General features: G+C 51.6%; 1 protein-coding gene across 3 annotated transcripts in view; it reads right to left on the bottom strand.

The window, feature by feature from the left end:
- Positions 1-18879, bottom strand: part of ITGB4 (integrin subunit beta 4) — a 49706-nt gene that overhangs the window by 3056 nt on the left and 27771 nt on the right. For 2 of the 3 annotated variants that reach the window (XM_019542579.1, XM_019542580.1), the window contains exons 19-37: positions 18331-18364; positions 17346-17534; positions 16601-16704; positions 16158-16216; positions 15357-15380; positions 14998-15146; positions 14728-14907; positions 13563-13711; positions 12278-12482; positions 10576-10736; positions 9599-9779; positions 7943-8080; positions 6722-6904; positions 6416-6547; positions 4705-4875; positions 4042-4215; positions 2172-2321; positions 1137-1325; positions 676-831 (exon numbers count right to left, since the gene is read on the bottom strand). In XM_019542579.1, coding sequence (XP_019398124.1) covers positions 676-831; positions 1137-1325; positions 2172-2321; positions 4042-4215; positions 4705-4875; positions 6416-6547; positions 6722-6904; positions 7943-8080; positions 9599-9779; positions 10576-10736; positions 12278-12482; positions 13563-13711; positions 14728-14907; positions 14998-15146; positions 15357-15380; positions 16158-16216; positions 16601-16704; positions 17346-17534; positions 18331-18364 — 2728 coding nt within the window. The remainder of the gene's footprint in view (positions 1-675; positions 832-1136; positions 1326-2171; positions 2322-4041; positions 4216-4704; positions 4876-6415; positions 6548-6721; positions 6905-7942; positions 8081-9598; positions 9780-10575; positions 10737-12277; positions 12483-13562; positions 13712-14727; positions 14908-14997; positions 15147-15356; positions 15381-16157; positions 16217-16600; positions 16705-17345; positions 17535-18330; positions 18365-18879) is intronic. The other variant, XM_019542581.1, reaches the window with a different exon arrangement.

Raw genomic sequence — 18879 nt, 5'->3', positions numbered from 1 at the left:
CATCTACCCCAAGACCCAGCAGGCTTCCACCATCTTCTTCTCTGCCTGCTTTATTCCATTCTCAACCTGCGCCCTGCCCTTCATTACTAACCCAGCTGCTCTGTTAGAAGAACCACATTTCAATGACCCCTCAGGGTCTCATTCACATCCCACCCAATAGGGCTACTGATGGGCCTAACCCAGAGCAGGAAGCTCCGCTGCTGGAGCAGGTTTAGAGCATTAAAACTGCCATTTACTGGGTCAGCCCATAGGCCCATCTTGCCCAGTGTCCTGTGTCATGCCGTGGCAGAGAGTGGATGCTGAAAGGGAGAGGGAACAGAGAATAACCAGGGTTTTTTTCCATTGTTCCTCTCCTCCTTGCAGCCTCCAGCATTTAAGGTCTAGGAAGCTCTGATTCACAGGCTGCCCCCCTAGCTCCCATGCTCAATAGCTGTTGATGCCCCTTTCCTCCAAGAATGTGTCCAATCCCTTTCTGAATCTGGCGAAACTGTCAGCTTCCACAACAGTTTGTGGCAATGAGCTCCATCCTTAAATTACATGGAGTGTGAAAAAAAGGGTTTGCAGCTCTGGTCTGCTTCTCTCCAGTCCCAGCACAAAGACAGCAATTTCTCATTTCTTTTATGGTTTGTTTCTCCCTGCACGGAGACCTGGGATCATCCCAGAGCAGCAACATACCTCCTCCGTGCAGCATCTCGCAGGTGACCATGTAGCCCAGAATTGCCCCGTTGGGTTTGCGGGGTCGCTCCCAGCTGAGCTGGAGGGAGTCTGGGCTCAGGGCAGTGAACACCAGGGGGCCTGGAGCACTGGGTGTGCTCAGTGTGAATGGTGAACCTGCCAATGCAAGAGCAAGATATTAGTATTGGACAGCAGAGACATGGACCGGGTCATTCAAGCCATGAGTTAGGAAGTCTCTGCTGTCCACCAGGATAGTTCAGAAGCTGGGGCACTGGGAAGCTGCACTCAGGGAGGAGGGAGCAGCAACCAGGAGTTCACAGAGCCCAGACTTCTCCACGGGGGCTTGTGTTTAGGAGCAGGGTGTGACCATGGAGAACACAGCACTCAGGCCAGGTCCTGAGAGCTCACTCCAAGGCAACAGATAGGCCAAACTGGGCAAAACCAGTGCTGTTCCCCCTCACCTGGCACCGGGCTCAGAGGGCTCTGCGGATCCACCTGGGACTCAATGGTGATGACGCCTTCTCTGTCTGGGCCCCAGCCCTCCTCACTCTGGGCCTTCACCTTGAAGATGTAGGATTGGTTGGGCAGCAGGTCCTCCACCACCACCGAATTTTGGCTGGGGTTGGGGATGGTGAGTCTGTATACTTCTCCTGAGGGAAACAAGCAATAGGTCACAAAGGCAAGACTGGAGCTTTTGCTGGGGAACAGCACACTATCCGCATCACATGAAGGTGCGTGCACCAGTTGGGCTGGGTCGAGCAAGGAGGCTTCGTTAACCCCCCATCACAAGGCTTGGCATCATGCCTCCGGCAGTGGTCGGGACCTCAAGCTGACTTTACAAGGCACATAGCCTGGTATAATGCTGCTCTGTGTGTGCCTCTCTGGGAGAAGTCTTCCTTGATCCTGACTGCCTGACCTGTGCACATGACCCCTCCTGTCCTCACTGTGGATGGTCAGATTATCCTACCCCATTTAAAATCCAGCTGTAGCACTGATCTGTGGGTTGCAGGGCAAAGACGGAGCAGCTGGAAGTCTGCTGTGGAGGGTGTTGGTCCAGTTGCTGGACCTACTCCATCCCTGCCGTTCCAAGTCTGTGGTTGGGACTAAACAGGCCCTTCCTCATCTCCTGAGGGAACCCCCCAAGATCCTATGGCTAGAAGTTCATGACTAAACTTTGACTATAACTAGCAGCGTGGGAAAAGAGCCTGACTTATCATCACCTTCTACCGACACAGCCCAGGGCATGTTGCAGGTATCAGTGATCGTCTCCATCTCACAGAGGGGAAACTCAGGCACACTGCAGTTAAGAGATTTGCGGGGGCCACGCATCTGTGGCAGAGCCGAGATTAGACTCTAGGGACTCTGGTCCCAGTAAAACCAGTGGCACGAGTCCCGTTGGCTTCAGAGGCAGTAGGATCTCTCAAGCCCTTTGCTCAAACATTCTGCTTGCACTGAGCTCCTGCTCCCATTACTACAGCTGAATAGGGCTCACTGACCTCCGTTGAGGAGTTGGTACTGCATGCTGTATCCCTGCACCTCCTTCTCGCACTGCGGCTCCTGCCAGCTGACTTTCAGAGAGGTGGGTCCCAGCGCCGAGAACACCAGGCGGGTGGGTGTGTTGGGGATGCCCGGGGTCACTCTGGATTCTGAGGCAGGGAGGGAAAGTCACAACCTTGGATTCACAGGCAAGGGGATGGAGGGGGAAAGAAACATACATGCAGGAGAGCGGGATGGTCCTGATGAGTCCAGGGAGAATGCGGCAAAACGTCCTCTCTGCAATCACTGGGGGGAACCTAAGCAGAGCGGCCAAGACCTGGGCTAGCTAGGTCTGAACACCTGTACGAGCAGATGCTGACTCCAATGCATGGCAGCCTCTGGGCTCAGAGCAGCCACAGCCTGACTTAGCCAAGGCTGAAAGCCTCCAGCCATTTCTCTAGCTAGATCTCCACCTCTCGGTGTGAGGTGCTGGGCATGGCCAAATTCACTCACCCTGAAGCACCCTGTCCGGGCTGCTCAGTGCTTCGTGGACATCTTCGGAGTGAATGCAACTCCTGGCCTTCTGGGGAAGGGGTAGTGCACCCTGGGGGGAGAGTTTTGCCCTGACAGGCCTGTGCAGAGAAAGAGCGGGCAGAAGGGTGGGGGTCAGACTAGCCATCTGTGTTGGGTTTTGCTGCTGGTGGGTGGGAGGGCATCAGAGACAGGGGCATGGTATCAACTGCTGGGTATCGCACAGAATGAGCTGTCCCTACCCATTCATATGCTGTTCACCCACCAGCCATCTCCCTAACCTTTACAGAGGTGTATTTGGTAGCTGGTTGATCTGAGACAAAAAAGAAATGCAAAACTCTAGAACTCTTGGTTCAGAGATGATACCTTTTATTCGACCGACTAAGAAATCGCAAAAAGAAAAAGAAAAAGATATTTTTTTGTGATTTCTTCATTGGTCTAACAACAGGTATCGTCTCTGAACCACGAGTTCTAGATTTCTGCATTTCTAACCTTTATGCATTCTTCTCCCTGGCCGCTACTTCAGTCTCCAGTTAACAATAACCTACTCACATCCTTCCCCATTTTCAAGGGCAGCAAACCTCCTGCTTTGTACCAGGAGTCAGCTTTAACTGCCCTCAGTGCTTACACATCAGAGTGCTTTGCAGTCACTGGCCCCAGAAATTAATTCACCTCCCTGGCACAACTGGTAGGTAGGCAGGGGAGTATGACTATCCCTGTTCTACAGAGGGGGAGGCAGGTATGTGTCTGGGTCACACAACAAGGGAGATGGGGAACCCAGGAGCTCTTGGCTCCCAGCCCCATGCTGAGTCCATTGGACACTGCTTCCTTTGCAAACAGCACCTTCAGAGCCAGGAAAGGCTGACAGGGCTATGAGGCACCACTGCCCCCACAACAGCATAAGGACCTCACACTGGTGAGCAGCCCCTACATGCCTGCAGCTGAGCTAGGCTGGTGTATTTCAGAAGGACATTTTGCATTATGCACACATTCTCCCTGATGGTCCTGCAAGGCCTGTGGAGAGAGACACAGAATGGGTTGGCTTGTTAGGAGCCAGGACTTCAGTGGGATGTTGCTGGTGAGTTGAAGAGATCGTTATGAGCGGGGCAAGGGGTGGGGAGGGGAGGGTTTGTGGAGCAGGTTAATCAGCTCAAGTGGGTTTAACAAGATCAGTGGAACCTGCTAATAGAAAGGCAGCGTGAAGGAGGGACAGCCAGGGTCAGGAGGATCAGCACACACGTAAAAGCTGTGGGGAAAACTGCAGCAGACAACTGGCAGGTGGATGAGCTGGTTAAGGGATGCATGACTGAAGGGAGAGGCCCACGAAGACACTGGACAATGCTTTGCTGTTCGAGGTACCTATATACTTGCAAATCCCAGTGGACCCATCAGTCATGATTATAGAGTCCCGAAAGCCAGTGCTGGGGTAGTAACCCTTCACCTTTGCCCTGCTTCTGAAACCTACATCCCGTGGCAGCAAGACCATCCTCCCAGCATCTTCACGTATGGGAGGGAGATTCCTCCCCGGATGGTCTGCAGGATAGCGTGAAACAGAGAGAAAGAGAGAAACACCATTGGAACCATCCAAAGCCAGTGCAGCCCACATGCTGGGGCCTCTGCACAGAGAGGGCTCATGAGGAAAGATGCTGGACAGCCTTAAAGAGCCATTCTCAGCCCTCTCCTCATGGCTAGGTGGACTCAGACACTGCGAGTGGGAGGAATTCACAGCGAGATAGTGTAAAAGGTCTGGTGGTGCCCTGGGGATCAGGTGTTAGATGCATTGCCCCTTCCCAGCATGCTGCGGGGGGTTGGCAGGGTGGATGCAGCCCCCTTTCTGGGGTACACTGGGAGCCAGAGGTGTGTATGTGGCTCCTGTCTAAGGATGCTCTAGGAATCAGAGGAGTGAATGCCTCTCCTTCCCAGTTCCCTCAGAGAGGGCCAGAAGTGCCCCTGACTGCTGGGTGCTCAAGAGAGCTCTGAAAGTGGAAGAGAGGGAGAAGCCACAGTTAACTGAGCACTCACCATATCCTGACACCAGCGTGTTGTAATCTCTGGTCAGTGTTGAGCTCCCCATCACCCTCCTTTCCTGCTGCATGTGCGAGCTCAGCTGGTTGTAGCTGCCAGTGACCATCCGGGTCAGGGTGCCCCCGCTGCCAGGGAAGTTGAAATCCATCCGGCCATTCACCAGGTGCTCTGCAAAAGATGGAAAGCCATCAGTGCCAGCAAGTGGTGTGTGGGCAGCTGCCACTAACATCTTCCAGGAGGCCCTGATGGGTACTCAGCATCCAACTGTGTCCAGTTCTCCAGCTGCTCTACAATGTGACTTGAGGTCTTCAGATCCAGAACAAGGGACAACTACACAACTAGGAGGAAGTGACAGACAGGTAGACACTGTTTTCCCCACACAACATCAGTTACACCTGCAGTGTCCAAGGTAACTCCAAGAGCTCAGCCTTGGGACATGGCTAAGGTCCCACCATGTAGTTCCCATTTAGTCCTAAATCACATCTGTTGTTTGACACAAGCACATGTTTATATTCAGTGTTAATTAAAGAACAACCACAAGAAATGTTCTTTGGAAGGAGGTGGCTCCTATGGTTTCCACACCAGAGTCCATCTCAGCCGGACCTAAAAAGGAAATGTCATTTAAATCACCATCTGAAGAAGCAGCAGAAACCAGCTACCTACTAGAGTCAGTCTCTGGCTAATAATCCAGCAGGTTTGCACTAGGAACTGAGGGATACTTCAGCACTGTCATTAAAGATGAGGCGCAGCCTCTTGGAAGTGATGGTTATTAATAAGTATTGAATGGTTTCTATTTGCTCCTCTCCAAGAATCCAAACCTACAGCAGCAGCGAGCTCCTAGCACTCCATGCCCAAGGTGGGGGTTACCTTGGCACTTCTCATGAGCAGACAGACCATGACACCATTTTGCAAGCAGACTCTATGACACCTGATCACAGCATGACGCCGACACCAGTACGGGCACACAGGGGAAGTTAAGGGGCACAACCCAGTTCTGTGCCCTTAGCTCGGAGAAGGACGAGACACTACATTTACTGCAGAGGGGGCCGTCCTTCACCTGCTTGGGGCCGGGGCGTCCCACTCCTTGTCAGGCTGCCGCTGGCCGTGTTGGTGTCCGACAGCTCTGAGGGGGTACTGTCCTCACGGAGGAGACCCTCGGTGTCTGAGGAGAAGCAGCTGCTGCCGGAGAGGCGGGGGATCATTTCAGCTGGGAGCTTCCAGGTGATGCGGCGAAGATCCAAGTCCTCCCCCAGCAGCTGCACATATTTCCACCTGGACCCTTTTGGAACAATTTAAGCACTTGCGTTGGCAGGGTCTGGGGGGCAAAGTGAGCAACCCACCACCTTCTGGCTGCTTGCGGCACTCCAGCACAGTCGCCTACAGCAAAAAGCATCTATCAAGGTGACACCCGTGAGCAGCCCATCCGTGAAGAAAACCTCTCATACTGCTGGGGCGATGGGCTACTGCAAAGACTGTGGTAGGTGATGAGACTGGAGAATGGATGGAACATGCCATGACAGATGCTCCAGTGCGTGGGAGACCAGAGCTCCAACCCTGTGTCCATCATGACAGAGAAGGAGCCTTGCTGCCCCGCTGCATGCCGGTGCCTATTGCCAGCACTGCCCATTCAGCTGGTACAACCATCCTCCTCTGCTCAGGAGAGGCTTCCGCATAAACTGCTCTTTGCAGAAAATGCAGCAGGACCTACCAGAGTCATCAGAGATACTGGGACGCTTGCTGCCCGCTGGGGAGCGCAGCATGTCGGTGCTGTACATCAGGTAGCTGTCGTAGTCCTCCCCTCCCTCAGCATCGATGATTGGCACATCGGGGATGATGGGAACTGCAAGGGGGAGGCAGAGTGCTGTCAGACATGCTATTTGGGGGGAAGCTGACATTGAGCCCGAGGGAAACCAAAACCCTTCAAGCACCCAGATGCCACAGTGGCAGACACATCTGAGAGGACACTGGACGGAAAAAAAGAGGGAGGAGAGTGTTTTCAAGTAAAGTGACTCACTGGACATCGGGCGCTTGGGCTGTGTGGCAAGGTTGATGGTAGCCTCTCTCTCAGGCCCCCAGCCAGCCCCGTTCTTGGCCTTCACCATGTAGCGGTATGGCTGGGACTCCCGAAGGTTTTCGATCAGAACCATGCGCTTCTTTGGATCCTCAACCAGCACTTTCTTCATTGGCCCGATGGGTACTGCAAGCAAGTACACACCCCAGTGAGCTCTTTACACGTGCAGACATACACACATCCCATCAGTGAGATCATCTCATGCCACAGGATCACCACATACACATAGGCAGGCATACATCCTGTGAAGTCCATCACACACATGCACACACAGGTGCTCATACACACACACGTGTGCACACATACTCATACTCCCTTCCTTCTCTCTCATCCTCCTTCCATTTGACTGTATTGGGCAACTGCTCTTCTGTTTGAAAGAGCTGGCGGCAAGTGGTAAGGAGCCAGCAGGCCTGGGTTTCTGATCCACCTCACATGGTAGCAAATGGTGCTTTCCCTAGTTCATCAGCTTGGCCTGTAATGCTTTTAACACTCCCGTGGAACCGGCATAGGCGAGAGCAGCTTCAAAGGGGCTCAGGACAAAGCTACCGTCCCTTTGGGCTAATATCCCTGAGGACTCTCATACCATCAACAACATGGATTTACCTTCCATTTAACTCTAAGAAATGAACTTGGGGTTTGGGAGAACCAAACTATGGGACAATCAAACTTCACTGCTCTCCTTTAAGTTGTCCTGGGATCTAACTACCTTAGGAAAGTTCCCAAAGTGGGCACTGAAGTGGGCCTACAGCAAGGGTTCCCTGTCCCTAGGCTACTAGGTCACTGTCAATAGAAACCCAACTTTCTAGGACTGCTATGCTGGGCACTGCACCCTGCATTAGAGCCAATGAGGTGTTAAGCACCTCTGGCAACTGCTGACGTGAGATTAAATTAATGGGAGATGAGGGTGCTCAGGACTCACAGGACCAGGCCCTTACTGCCCAACTCCTCTGCGGGACTGTGGTGTCCCAACACTTCATAGCCCACCTGTGCCTCTCACGCACCCCAGAATGCGGACCCTGCCAAACCCCAGCTCTGGGTCTGCCAGAACGGGTTGGCTTCCTTGCTGCTCAGAACGTGCCCAAAGGAGCGGGAGGGGAAGGCACCGGGTATTTCATCTGAGAGTTTGTAGAGCTGCCCCTACTCAGGAAATGAGCTCTGTCTTACCGTTGTCCTCATTGACGAGTCCATAGCTAACTTCATAAGCCGTGATCTCCCCACTGGTCTCTGCAGGCTCAGCCCAGCTCAGCTGTGTCACCGTAGAAGAGACGACGTTGAAAGCCAGGCGTCCAGGCTCACTGGGCACTAAGGGGAACAATATAGCAGGAAACCAGGTTATAGGCAAGCTGGAGAGGGCTGGGTAGCTCTGGGTGGTGTGGAAGGGGCCGGGCGGCTTGGCTGGTCTGAGTTGGGGAGATTTCTTCTATCACTGTCTCACTGGAATAGCCCATGAAATCTGAAGGCAGTTAGCACCAGATCTGGGAGTGCAAAGGCATTTTCAAAGTGCCACCAAGATGTGTCATGGTGGGGTCCACAAAGTGGCTTTTTCCCCTCTCTCAGCTTAGTTCCATTCCTATTCATAGAAACATAGAAAATGGGGGTGGGAAGGAACCTCAGGAGGTCACATCTAGTCCAACCCCCTGCTCAGAACAGGACCATCCCCAACTAGATCATCCCAGCCAAAGCTTTGTCTAGCGGGGTCTTAAAAACCTTCACAGCTGGAGATGCCACCACCTCTCTGGGGAGTTTGTTCCAGTGTTTAACTATCCTCCTAGTGAGAAAGCATTTCCTAATATCGCACGTAAACTTCCCTTGCTAGAACTTGAGACCATTGCTCCTTGTTCTGTCATCTGCCACCACTGAAAACTGTCTAGCTCCATCCTCTTTGGAACTGTCTAGCTCCATCCTCCATCATCTTTTCTCTATTCCTTCCTCCCACCCCCAGAATAGGGCTTTTTGTTGGAAGAGGAAGTCTTCCTGGCTACAAGTTGGAGATGAGGGCAGAAGAGAAGGTACCACTTGGGCACCATGCAGTGCAACCTTCTGCTTCATTCCTTCAACCTCCCTAAGCCGCTCTGCCAGGGTGGGGTCATCAACCATCTCCCTTGAGGATCTCTTCCACTGCCCCTGTGCAATTGCAGCAGATACTGTTCCAACGCACATTAATGAAGAGGTTCTATACAAAGCAAGAGCTGGTGCAGTCAGTCAGTGTGTCTCTCATCAATGGCACTGGGCCCTGGGGGTTTTGCGATTGGTATTCAGGGTTTTGTTAGTTTGGAGCCTTCTGGATTTCTTCTGTAAAATAGCTCCTGCTGTCAATGACTGACTGGTGCAGTCTGGGTGAGCTGCTCAGCCCAGTACCCAAAGACCTAAGTACTCCTCAGCGTATGAGGATCTGGGCCTCTTGGACCTGCCACCTTTTGTTACAGATTCACATAACACATTTCTTCATCTTTAACTTATGCAGCCTCAGAAACCCTGTGGAAGAGGCCCCAGGTCCTCAGACACTCCAGTGATGAACATGAGACAGAAACCTGGCAAGGCACTCAGGAGGACAGTGTTCAGCCCCAAGGAAACTCAGACCTATCAACTTTCCATCTGGGGACACAGAGGCGAAGGGCACAGGGAACATCGGTTCCAGAGCTGAAAGCAGAATTCAGGGCTTCCTGGCCTCCCTTTCTGTGAACAAACCATTAGACCCCATAAAAGATCACGCTATCCTGACTGCACTTCTGAAGACATTCAGACATCAGATGCCCACTGGGTCTCATAAATGTTGCACCGCACCATGGGAACAAGATGCAGGCGGGATAGGCAGCTCACCTTCTTCCAGCGTGCGGCAATGGATAACATTGGAGTAGGGGCCCTGGCCCATGCTATTGTAGGCAGAGACCTGCATCTCATAGTCGCAGAAAGGGTACAGATTACTCAGCTCTGTTGATGGGACCTTGGAATCGATCAGCCGGGCTTCCGACTCAGGGTCCCCTTGGATCCAGTACTTCACCTGTCATCAGAGAGAAAACCTGAAGTCCCACCCCATGCCCTGTTTTGGGGGCTGAAGTTACACACTTCACAGACTTTCTGATCACCTACTGTAGCAGAGGGGGGACTCCATACTATATGCAACACTGACTACCTATTCCATCCCCCCAGCCAGAGCAGGAGTACATATTCTGGAGCTTTGCCCTGGTTAGTTCTTAAGGTGCTTGTCCCACTTTCTGTGGGAGAGTGAGATTGCACTGTTCAGAAACTGTCTTTCCTCCCAGCAGCATCCCCTGGTGCACTCAGTGAGAGTGCACTAGCTTTTTCACTCAGGAGAACCCCTGCATCAAATGTAAGGACACCAGTGATATATGGCTGGTGGTTTCAACAGAGTCCCCAGTGAGCTGGGGGTGTAGGAGAGAAGACCCCAGAGTCATTAACAGAGATGCACAAGGAAGCTTCCCATGAAACCTGTGTGCGCTATGCTTGGCTCTGTTCAAAGTTGTCGCTCCTACACGACAGTCCTACCCACAAAATACACAGACAGATGGCACAGTATTGGAAGTAGTCCCCAGGCAGCCCCATTCCCTGCTGTAGTCAAATAAAATTTAACATTCCTACACCAGTGTCCACACATCCAGCAAAGCCTGTGTGAGCCCATGCAACCACAAGACCCTGCCTTGGGCCTCTCCCTTCTAGTCCCCTCCTTTCACTGCCACAGGCTGCTGGACCCTTGGACAGGAATGCTCTTGATATGCTAATACAACTGGCTGCCCATGAGACATCCCTGCCTGCCCAGGAATCTGGGTATCCCTTACCTTGTACCCCAGAGGTTTGCCAGGGGGTGGCAGCCAGTTGAACCGGATCTTTCTGGAGTTGAGGGCCTGGGCATTTGGATTGAGTGGAGCACTGATCTTGCCCTTGGGAGACTGAGGGACTTGGCCCAGTCCTAGTGGTAATGGTGTGCCATCTACGACCTCTGCCAGGGGAGAAGAAAACATCATGTACAGGAAGAGACAAGAAGAGACTGTCCACATGCAGCGAAATGCTGTTACTCCAGCTCCTTCTATCTTGGCCCTCACCACACTGCACAATCACCACTGAATTAGTCCTCAAAATCCTCTAAGAGATGGGTCACTATTACCTATGTTTCACAGAGAAGGGAAACCGAGGCACAGAGCAGTGGTATGACATGCCCTGGGTCACACAGCCAGTCAGAGCCAGAGCCAAGAATAGACCCCAGGAGTCTTGTACCCATGAACTAACCCTAGGTCATGTTGCCTCTTCCGAATTGTACTTTAGGGTTATGTCACAGGGGTGAATAACTGGACCTACCTCCCTCTTGGCTTGGCTTTCTGGGAATGCCTGGTTGCGATATATCACATTTCATGATGTTTCAATAATAATGCATTGTTCTGATCACAGTTTAACTGAGTCGCCCTGGTATCATTTTGGGAATACAGCCTGGGACGGGACCCTTTAGGCTATCAAGTCCAGCCCCTTGCTTCTGTCAGAAATCAGATCATATAATCACTCTCAAACTGACCAAATTCCATTTTAAAACTAGGTAGGTATTTTGCCGTGTTGAGAGCCTTTTTCTGAACTGTACTCCTCTGGGGGCCAGAAACCTTTTCCAAATTTCCAGCCTGCATGTATCCACACCCAGAACCTGTGCAATGATTTCAGTGTTCTCTATCCAGCCAGCAGTGATAACATTTAGCTCTCTGACCATGCCTACCAGAAACCCATACATAGCCTGCCATGTGCAAAAAGATTTCTCCATGTATTTCTGCACAGGTCTCTGAACCCCAGGGAGTCCCCCTGATGTGTGCCTTCACTTTAATGACGTAGGCAGTGCTATGTGGTTTATCAGACTGCCTCCTCCTCCCCCCTGCCACAGTGATGGCTGCAAAAAAATCCATAGGAAAAGAGAAACAGGAAAAAAAATGGTTCTGCTTCTGTTTGCAATATGTATTAGGCAGCTCCTCTCATTCCTGGGAATGAGCTAAGATGTACACTTCTACCTCAAGGGGAACTCAAAACATACACTTAAATACACTGGCTAGGCTGCGTATAGCAACATACATTCCCACAGGAGGGGGCTGAAATGGGATTAAAACCAGGATTTGAATTACACTTTGGTTCTTGTGGGGATCTGCAAAAAAATAAAAGGGCTGCTCATCACAAAGCCCTAATGAAATCGGAGACCCCCCGGTTATGATTTCAAATCTTACAGGGGGCCTTTTCTCTTACGGGGGGGCCTCGGCCTCTCCCTTCTCCGTAACTCAAATCCTGATTAAAACTCAGATCTGCAGCATGCTGAGGGGCAAGACATGGCCCATGGAGGTGAAGGAGCATCTCAGATTGCTCATAAGTTCAAAGAGACACATCGGCACTGGTTGTCAATGCAACATGCTGCACAGACTGCACATCTCTACCTTTCCTGACCTGGCATCATTCCCTACCAGTGAAGATGGCAATGCAGGAAGAGCAGGAATTACCAGTGCTGCCCACACCCACCTGGGTCAGCAATGGTCACCATAGTTTGTGGGTATCTGCCGATCTTGGCCCCATACTTGGGGTTGAGGAGATCCACGGTGAACTGCTTGAGCTGGCGGCTGTGCAGGAGGGTGTCTATCTCAGTCAGTTCCAGCAGTGGCACCTGCACCTCCTTCCGTGTCTCCCCAGGTTGGAAGAGCAAGTCACCCTCTGTGAAGATGTAGTCCTGGGAACGGAGGAAGAGCATTGTGAAGTGTTGCACACTCTCCCCATAGCACACCCACAGGACACAGCTCATTAGTACGCACTGTCCCCACCATGCCATCTACTCCTGAACCCCTCCTCCTATGTCAGAAGGACATTGCTCAGTGCTGTAGCAGGGTCAGAGAGGAACCTGAATAGCTGGATTCTTAATGGATATAAGCATACAGGCAGCCTTTTCTTCGGTGTCATCACCTCTGCAATGTACTCCATGTGCAATAGGACCCAAGCTTTCACTCTGCTGTAGAAGGGCCTGAGGGGTGTGACTGGTGTCTGATTCCTGCTGGAGGTTGTTGTGGCTTATTCTGACTTCTACACACTGGCCATTACTGCTAGAGCGTCTGGGCATTTTCCAGAACAACAGAAAAGTCTTCAGTGTTCACCAGCTACAAGCCCAGCTGTCACATTCCCACCTCCACTGGGAAGAGAAGGTGGAACCACCTGCCCCACTGTGGGCTTGACACTCTGGACCTCGCTTCCCTTCAGGATTTCCATCCCAGGGGACATTTCAACATTTGAAGTCTTTGAAAAGCCATAATGCCCAGGCAGCTAAACGAAATGCTCCCTTATTTAAGTCATGAAAGTCAAATGGCTTTGGTAGGAAAGGTATAGAGTTCCCGCCTTCTGTCTGTGGTGAATCAAGTGGATCAGATGGTATGGAGAGGAGCGGTCAGGTGGGGGAGACGGGACAACCCTGGTAATCCCCAGTTCTCACACTATGAGACTTTGTATGAACAGTGACCGATTCTCCCACTCCACTGAGCAGCCAATGTTTGCTAGTATCGTCCTCATTTCACAAGTTGAGAAGCTAAGGTAGGGACATCAGTGAGTCTGTGGCAGAGCTGAGAAGAGCATAGGGCTCCTGAGCCCCATGTTGTGTTCAGACCACTAGGTCACACCTCTGTCTCTCTCCTTGGTATACCTCCCATTCATTTCAACCGAGATCTGCTTCTGCCACAGTAGACCCTGAAATACCCTTTCCCTCATCCTGACAGTTCACACTACTACACCCAGCTTGGCCAGGACCCAGGGGCACGGTCCTTACCCTGCCTTCCTTGGCAGTAAGATCCCGAGTCCTGTAGGTGATCTGGGATTTCCCATGGTCTATTATCTCACGAACAATAGGGATCCTAGCCACCTGGTCAAAGCGGCTGTGAGAGTAGGCTGGCTGCATGAAGCTGATGAGGCTGCTGGCTGAAAGGAATCAGAGAGAAAGTATGTGTGAAATGCACAGATCTCAAATGGAGGCTTATTAAAAATGCATGTGCTTATTTAACACAGCTATGTTTTCACGCACAATCATCCCATCAAAGCACTATATTTCCAGTAACTGAAAGGCCAGGATTTCCACCATCAACTTATAGATGGAGAAATGAAGACTCGCAGTGACTGAGTGAGTGAATCCAAAGTCACAAAACATATCAGAGGGACAGCCAGAAACAGGACCCAGGAGTCCTGACTCCTAGCGTCCCATTCAACCTGCCAGATCACAGTAATGAAGCTTCTGGGGCTCATATCTTGACATACAGACTTCTGTGGCTGCCCATATTTCATGAGTTAGGAACAGAGGTATTGGTGTATTTCAGATATCAACAAAGAATCCGTAACAAAAAACTCACTGAGAATCCCATAGTCTCTGCAGTGCTGTTTCTAAGAAGAAATCCCTGGGAGAGATGGTGTATCATCATCTTTCTAATGATGTGGAAACATTAAGAAAGAAAAGAAGTGGGAAAGGGAAGAACAGGGAGGAGAAGAGGAACTGCCAAAGGGAAGGAGGAAACAAATAGAGGGAATTATCCCTTTCTACCCAGACCAACATTCTCTTTGTAGGGTGCCTATGAAAGCTGTTGCTGAAAGCAAGAACAAATTAGCTGGATCATTGAGCCTGCCAGGTCAGTACGGAAAGGAAGGAGCAGATGTGAGAGATTTTTCCTCCCACCTGACTTGATGAATCTCACTTATGAGTCTAAAAATGGCTCTGGTCTAGCCACAAACTACCGAGTGTGGTACTTGAAGCAGAAACTCCCGAGTGTGGCTCTGTGATCTGTGTTCTGCAGGAGGTCAAATCAAATGATCACTATGGTTTTTTCTGGCCTTACAATTTATATAAAGGGTGTCCAAGAATTTGCCCTCTCTTGTACAGACATATTCAGGCACTGAAATGCAGGCACACACACACATCGCTTGTACCCTGGATACAGTGCCTTCACCTTGTTCTTTGATGATGGTGATGTTGACAAGCCTGCGTCCAATCTTTGCTATCCCTGTGGGGACATCAGTGGCCTCCACCTGCAGCTGCTTCTCGTCATCATCTTCTTCCCTGATAAAGAGTGGGACGCGGACATCCACCAGCTCCACACCTTCCTGGAACTCCACCATGCCGTGGGCATCTGTGAAGGTGGAGGAGATGAAATGTCAGAGTTGGAAGGTCCTCTCTACATGTCCCTGTTCTGGTCAGTAAGCCTACTCCAGAGCCTTACCCTGGTCAGAGGTAACGGTGTAGTAACCAGGTGACACCTTCAGATCATTGAAGGCCTCCTGCGAGAGATGTTTTTCTGTCACCTTTATGATCTCAGGTTTGGCTCCACGGGGGGCAGCGAGCACTGTGTCCAAAATGGTGTGGTCCTGCCTGCAACCAAAGTAGGGTGAGAGAAAGAAGGCCTGGCCTGGCTCAGGGGCTGACAGTCAAACATCACTGCCAACAACTTGTGCAAGAAGACAGCCTGCTACCAAGGATTTCTATTAGCTGATACATTCATACATACATATCCATGTACAGGCACTCACACAGGAGAGGAATGGAGAGTTAAACACTGAAAAGAGTAGAGGATCAACCTACCTTTTCCCTGCATTGGGCTGCACCCTGGGGGAGAAAACAGAACAGCAAGGGTGACTGATCCCATCAAATTCCAGCTATGTGAAGGTATCTGAATACCTCAAATCCCTGCAGGTTGGAGCTATGTAAGCTGCCCTGTTGGCTCCAGCTGCTGAGTACCCACATGTCAGTCCTGGAGCAGGAGTTTGAGTCCCACCTAGGTCACTCCAGTTTCTGGTCTGCAGTGTGTGGCCCATGATCCCACCCTCTTATGAGTTCTAGTCCTGAGGACACAGCTTCAGGTCATTCCTACTAGCAGCAGGATATTTGCTTTGTCCTCTAAAGCGGAGAGGCCCCCCGCCCCAACAAAATGGTTTATATAACTTCATGGCCCCAACTCTTCCAGATATGAGAGCAGATGTGGCTACAGAGGTGGTTTACAAAGGGTTAACTTGGGTCAACAAAAGGAGGGTATTGTTGTATTGGGCAAAATCAGGCCTGACTGGAGTCACAAGGGAATCATTAGTCCCAGGAATGTGGCTAGAAGTAGCTGAGATTACCCAGATACATGCCTCTGGGAAGCTCTGCAGACAACGTTGCAAGCACGTGGAGACCTGGCATGAACACCAGGACTAGGGCTGTGCCCATGCTGGTGAGAAGGGTCTCTCCTAGAATTTACCCATGGAGTTTATGGTGCCCCTTTACTCCAAGTGCCCAAATGAGAGAAACTGTACATAGGTGTGTGCTATGTGTCCCCTTATTACCAGCACCCTCTGTCCCTGCCCTGGGTCATCTCCCCTCTCATCCCTTCCCCAAATCACTCACCTGAACGTAGTCTGTTGGAGTCTGTGAGCACCAAGAATGTGCTTGTAAGCCTCATTCAACTGTAAAGAGCAAGAGAGAATCTTTTACAGCCTCAAGCTTCCCTCTAAGGTGACTATGTGCCCAACAGGCACAATGCCAGCAAACCAAACCAGGTCCTCCCCAGCCTCTCCCTCACCACAACCCACCTACACAGAGCACCAGGCCCCCAAAACCTATTCTCTCCCCCATCCCTCAGTGCCAGGTCAGGCAGGGGGAACCAATGCCTCTCCTTTCTCCTTGGTACTGCTCTTGGCAGTGTGAGGAAACACAGCCCAGTTTGCTGCACTTGAAAGCTTTGTTGCTCTCCACTGCCTTTGTCACACAAAAGGTCGCACAAGTTGTTACTTATTCCCATCCCCTGTAAGGAAAGGCAAACCCAAGACAGAGCAGTTCATCCCCCTTACATTCTCTTCCACCTCCTTGCACAGCTGCTCACATTCACGGGTGTCTGGTTTCGAGAGGTTCTGGGTGAAAAGCCGAGTCAATCTCAGAGAGATGCCGAATGGGACTGGAGAGAAAAATTCCCACCCGGTTAGACCCTCCTGGAGTCAGCCAGAAAAACAACTTGATTAACTGCTAGAAGCCAGGAAATGCAAGTGGCCCTGGGTGTCCTGAGCCCTGGGCAGTGACATTCACGTTTCATGGCACAGAATACTCCACACAGCCCTCGGGTCACTGGGCACCACATCCAGAAAGCACTGAGTGAGAGACAGCCAGAACCTGAAGAATGAAAGCTGGAGGAAGAACTAGCCCAGCACTACTCCAAGCCAAGGGGGGATGGAGTGATAATCATTGCCCCCTCTCCCAGGTGGTAAAGAATATCCTGAAGGAGCAGCTCCGGGCAAAGGAAGCTAAATCCAGGCAATGTCTATGTGAGCTACGGAAGTGTGTAGAAATGGGACATCTGCTTAGAAAGTCCATCACTAGCTTAGAACCCCTCAGGGCAGCTGCCCAGGGATCTCATACCCCCTGCACCATGCACTGTGCAGAGGGTGGTGTGGGTGGCTGGGTGGTGGTATGTCCTGGGAAAAGAGTTCAGTAGGAGTCTGAGGACAGCAAAGGGCCAGCGGACCACAATAGAGCCAGGCCCACCCACCGGCTAGTATCCGTGACAGGCCCCTTATGCAGCACCCCAGGGTTGGCACTTACTCAGCTCTTTGGTGTTCGTGCCCGCATGGGAGGAGAAGCCTGGCTTGTGGACATTGTTGTTGATCTTCCAGCGCACGGTGTCTCTGCCCTTCAGAGAGCCACTGCGGACCATGGGGGTGTCCAGGTGGTCGGAGGACATGAGGCTCTGCCGGAGCATGTAGTGGTCCTCCTTGAACCCGACAGTGCGGCCTGTGGGGAGGTGATGGGACGAGCTACAGCTGGGGTGGCTCCAAAATCTTCCTCCCCGCCCACCTCTCCTCTACATTCATGCCATTTGTGGGAAGAAGCCCTCCATTTACACACAGACCTGCACCTTCCCCATCCATCTGCCATGCCCCAGAGAGGGAGCTACACTCCTTGGCCCAACTCAGAGACTCTCTGTTGAGAACTCAGCAAGGGACCCAGGCTGAAATCTCTCTTCTCTTCCCAGGCTCTTCCAGCTTTCTATGGAACTTGCTTTCGAAGTCGCCCCCCACATCCCTAAGACCGTTCAAGAAGCCACATGAGCCCTCAGCTGCCCGAGAATCAGTGCTTTACTCCAAGGGACTGTGACTGCGTGACAAGCTACGGGTAGCAGTGAGAGGTGATGAGTCAGCTCCTGGAGGGGACCCCAGGGCACATCTGCCCAGCTGGAAACTGGATTATGAGAATATTCTTCATATCTTTTGGACAGCATCCATTCAGTTGACTGAAGGAGTCGTGTGCACCAGGGCTGTAGGGCTCCAGCAACCCCCTGCTCCCTGGTATAAAGAGCTCAGGAAGTGGGGAGGAGAGGTGTCCCAGCCTGGCTTCCAATAAAAGCCTATTCTACCAGGAACATTTTCCCTGCTGAGCCCTAAAAGCCTCTGAAGAGTTTTACTGATTTATTGGGAGGGATGTCTAACTCTGGCACTGTCCTGGCTATCCTCCTCCATGAAGGAAGCACAGTTTTGCATTTGCAGTATCACTCCCCTCCCTCCAAAAAATCAATTTAAATTTGTGATACCTCGTGCACAACAGGGCAGCAGGGCCAGGCAAGCCTAGGAGACAAAGAACAATCCCGCTGTGGTCAAAGATGCAGATAGACACCTCCAGTGCCAGTGCCTTGCCACTGCCATCTATGGCAGAGAAATAGCTGGTTCAGACATGCAAAGAGGATCCAGAGATAACAGTTTCCCATGTTACACAGGAAGGCAAAAACCCCAGAAAAAAACCGAGTTCTTCTTGACCATCAAGAGTGGGTGACTAGTTTGACCTTGAGTGGAAAAGCAAGACTCTGGCCAGGAGCCACCAGGTTCCCCAAGTAGCACACTTGAATGCTGGGGCCTGGGTGCCTTTGCCATCTCCACCAACCTCAATGCCATCTTGGGTGGCAAGTACATGTCACCAAGGTACATACTGCAAACACTGCACCAGGGCCCTGACAGCTTCCTTCCACCTGTTTCTCCACTGAGTGTGGAAGCCCCCGTGCACATGCATCACAGAAACAACCATGTGGAAGAAATAGTTTATGTCCTTTCATCTCACCCCAGCAGCTTCCTGCTGGGCTTTGGTC

Source organism: Crocodylus porosus, unplaced genomic scaffold (genome assembly GCF_001723895.1).
Source record: "Crocodylus porosus isolate Cpor-Errol unplaced genomic scaffold, CroPor_comp1, whole genome shotgun sequence".
Lineage (NCBI taxonomy): Eukaryota > Metazoa > Chordata > Crocodylia > Crocodylidae > Crocodylus > Crocodylus porosus.
Note: the sequence above shows the minus strand (reverse complement) of the source record. Positions and strands in the feature narration are given on the sequence as shown.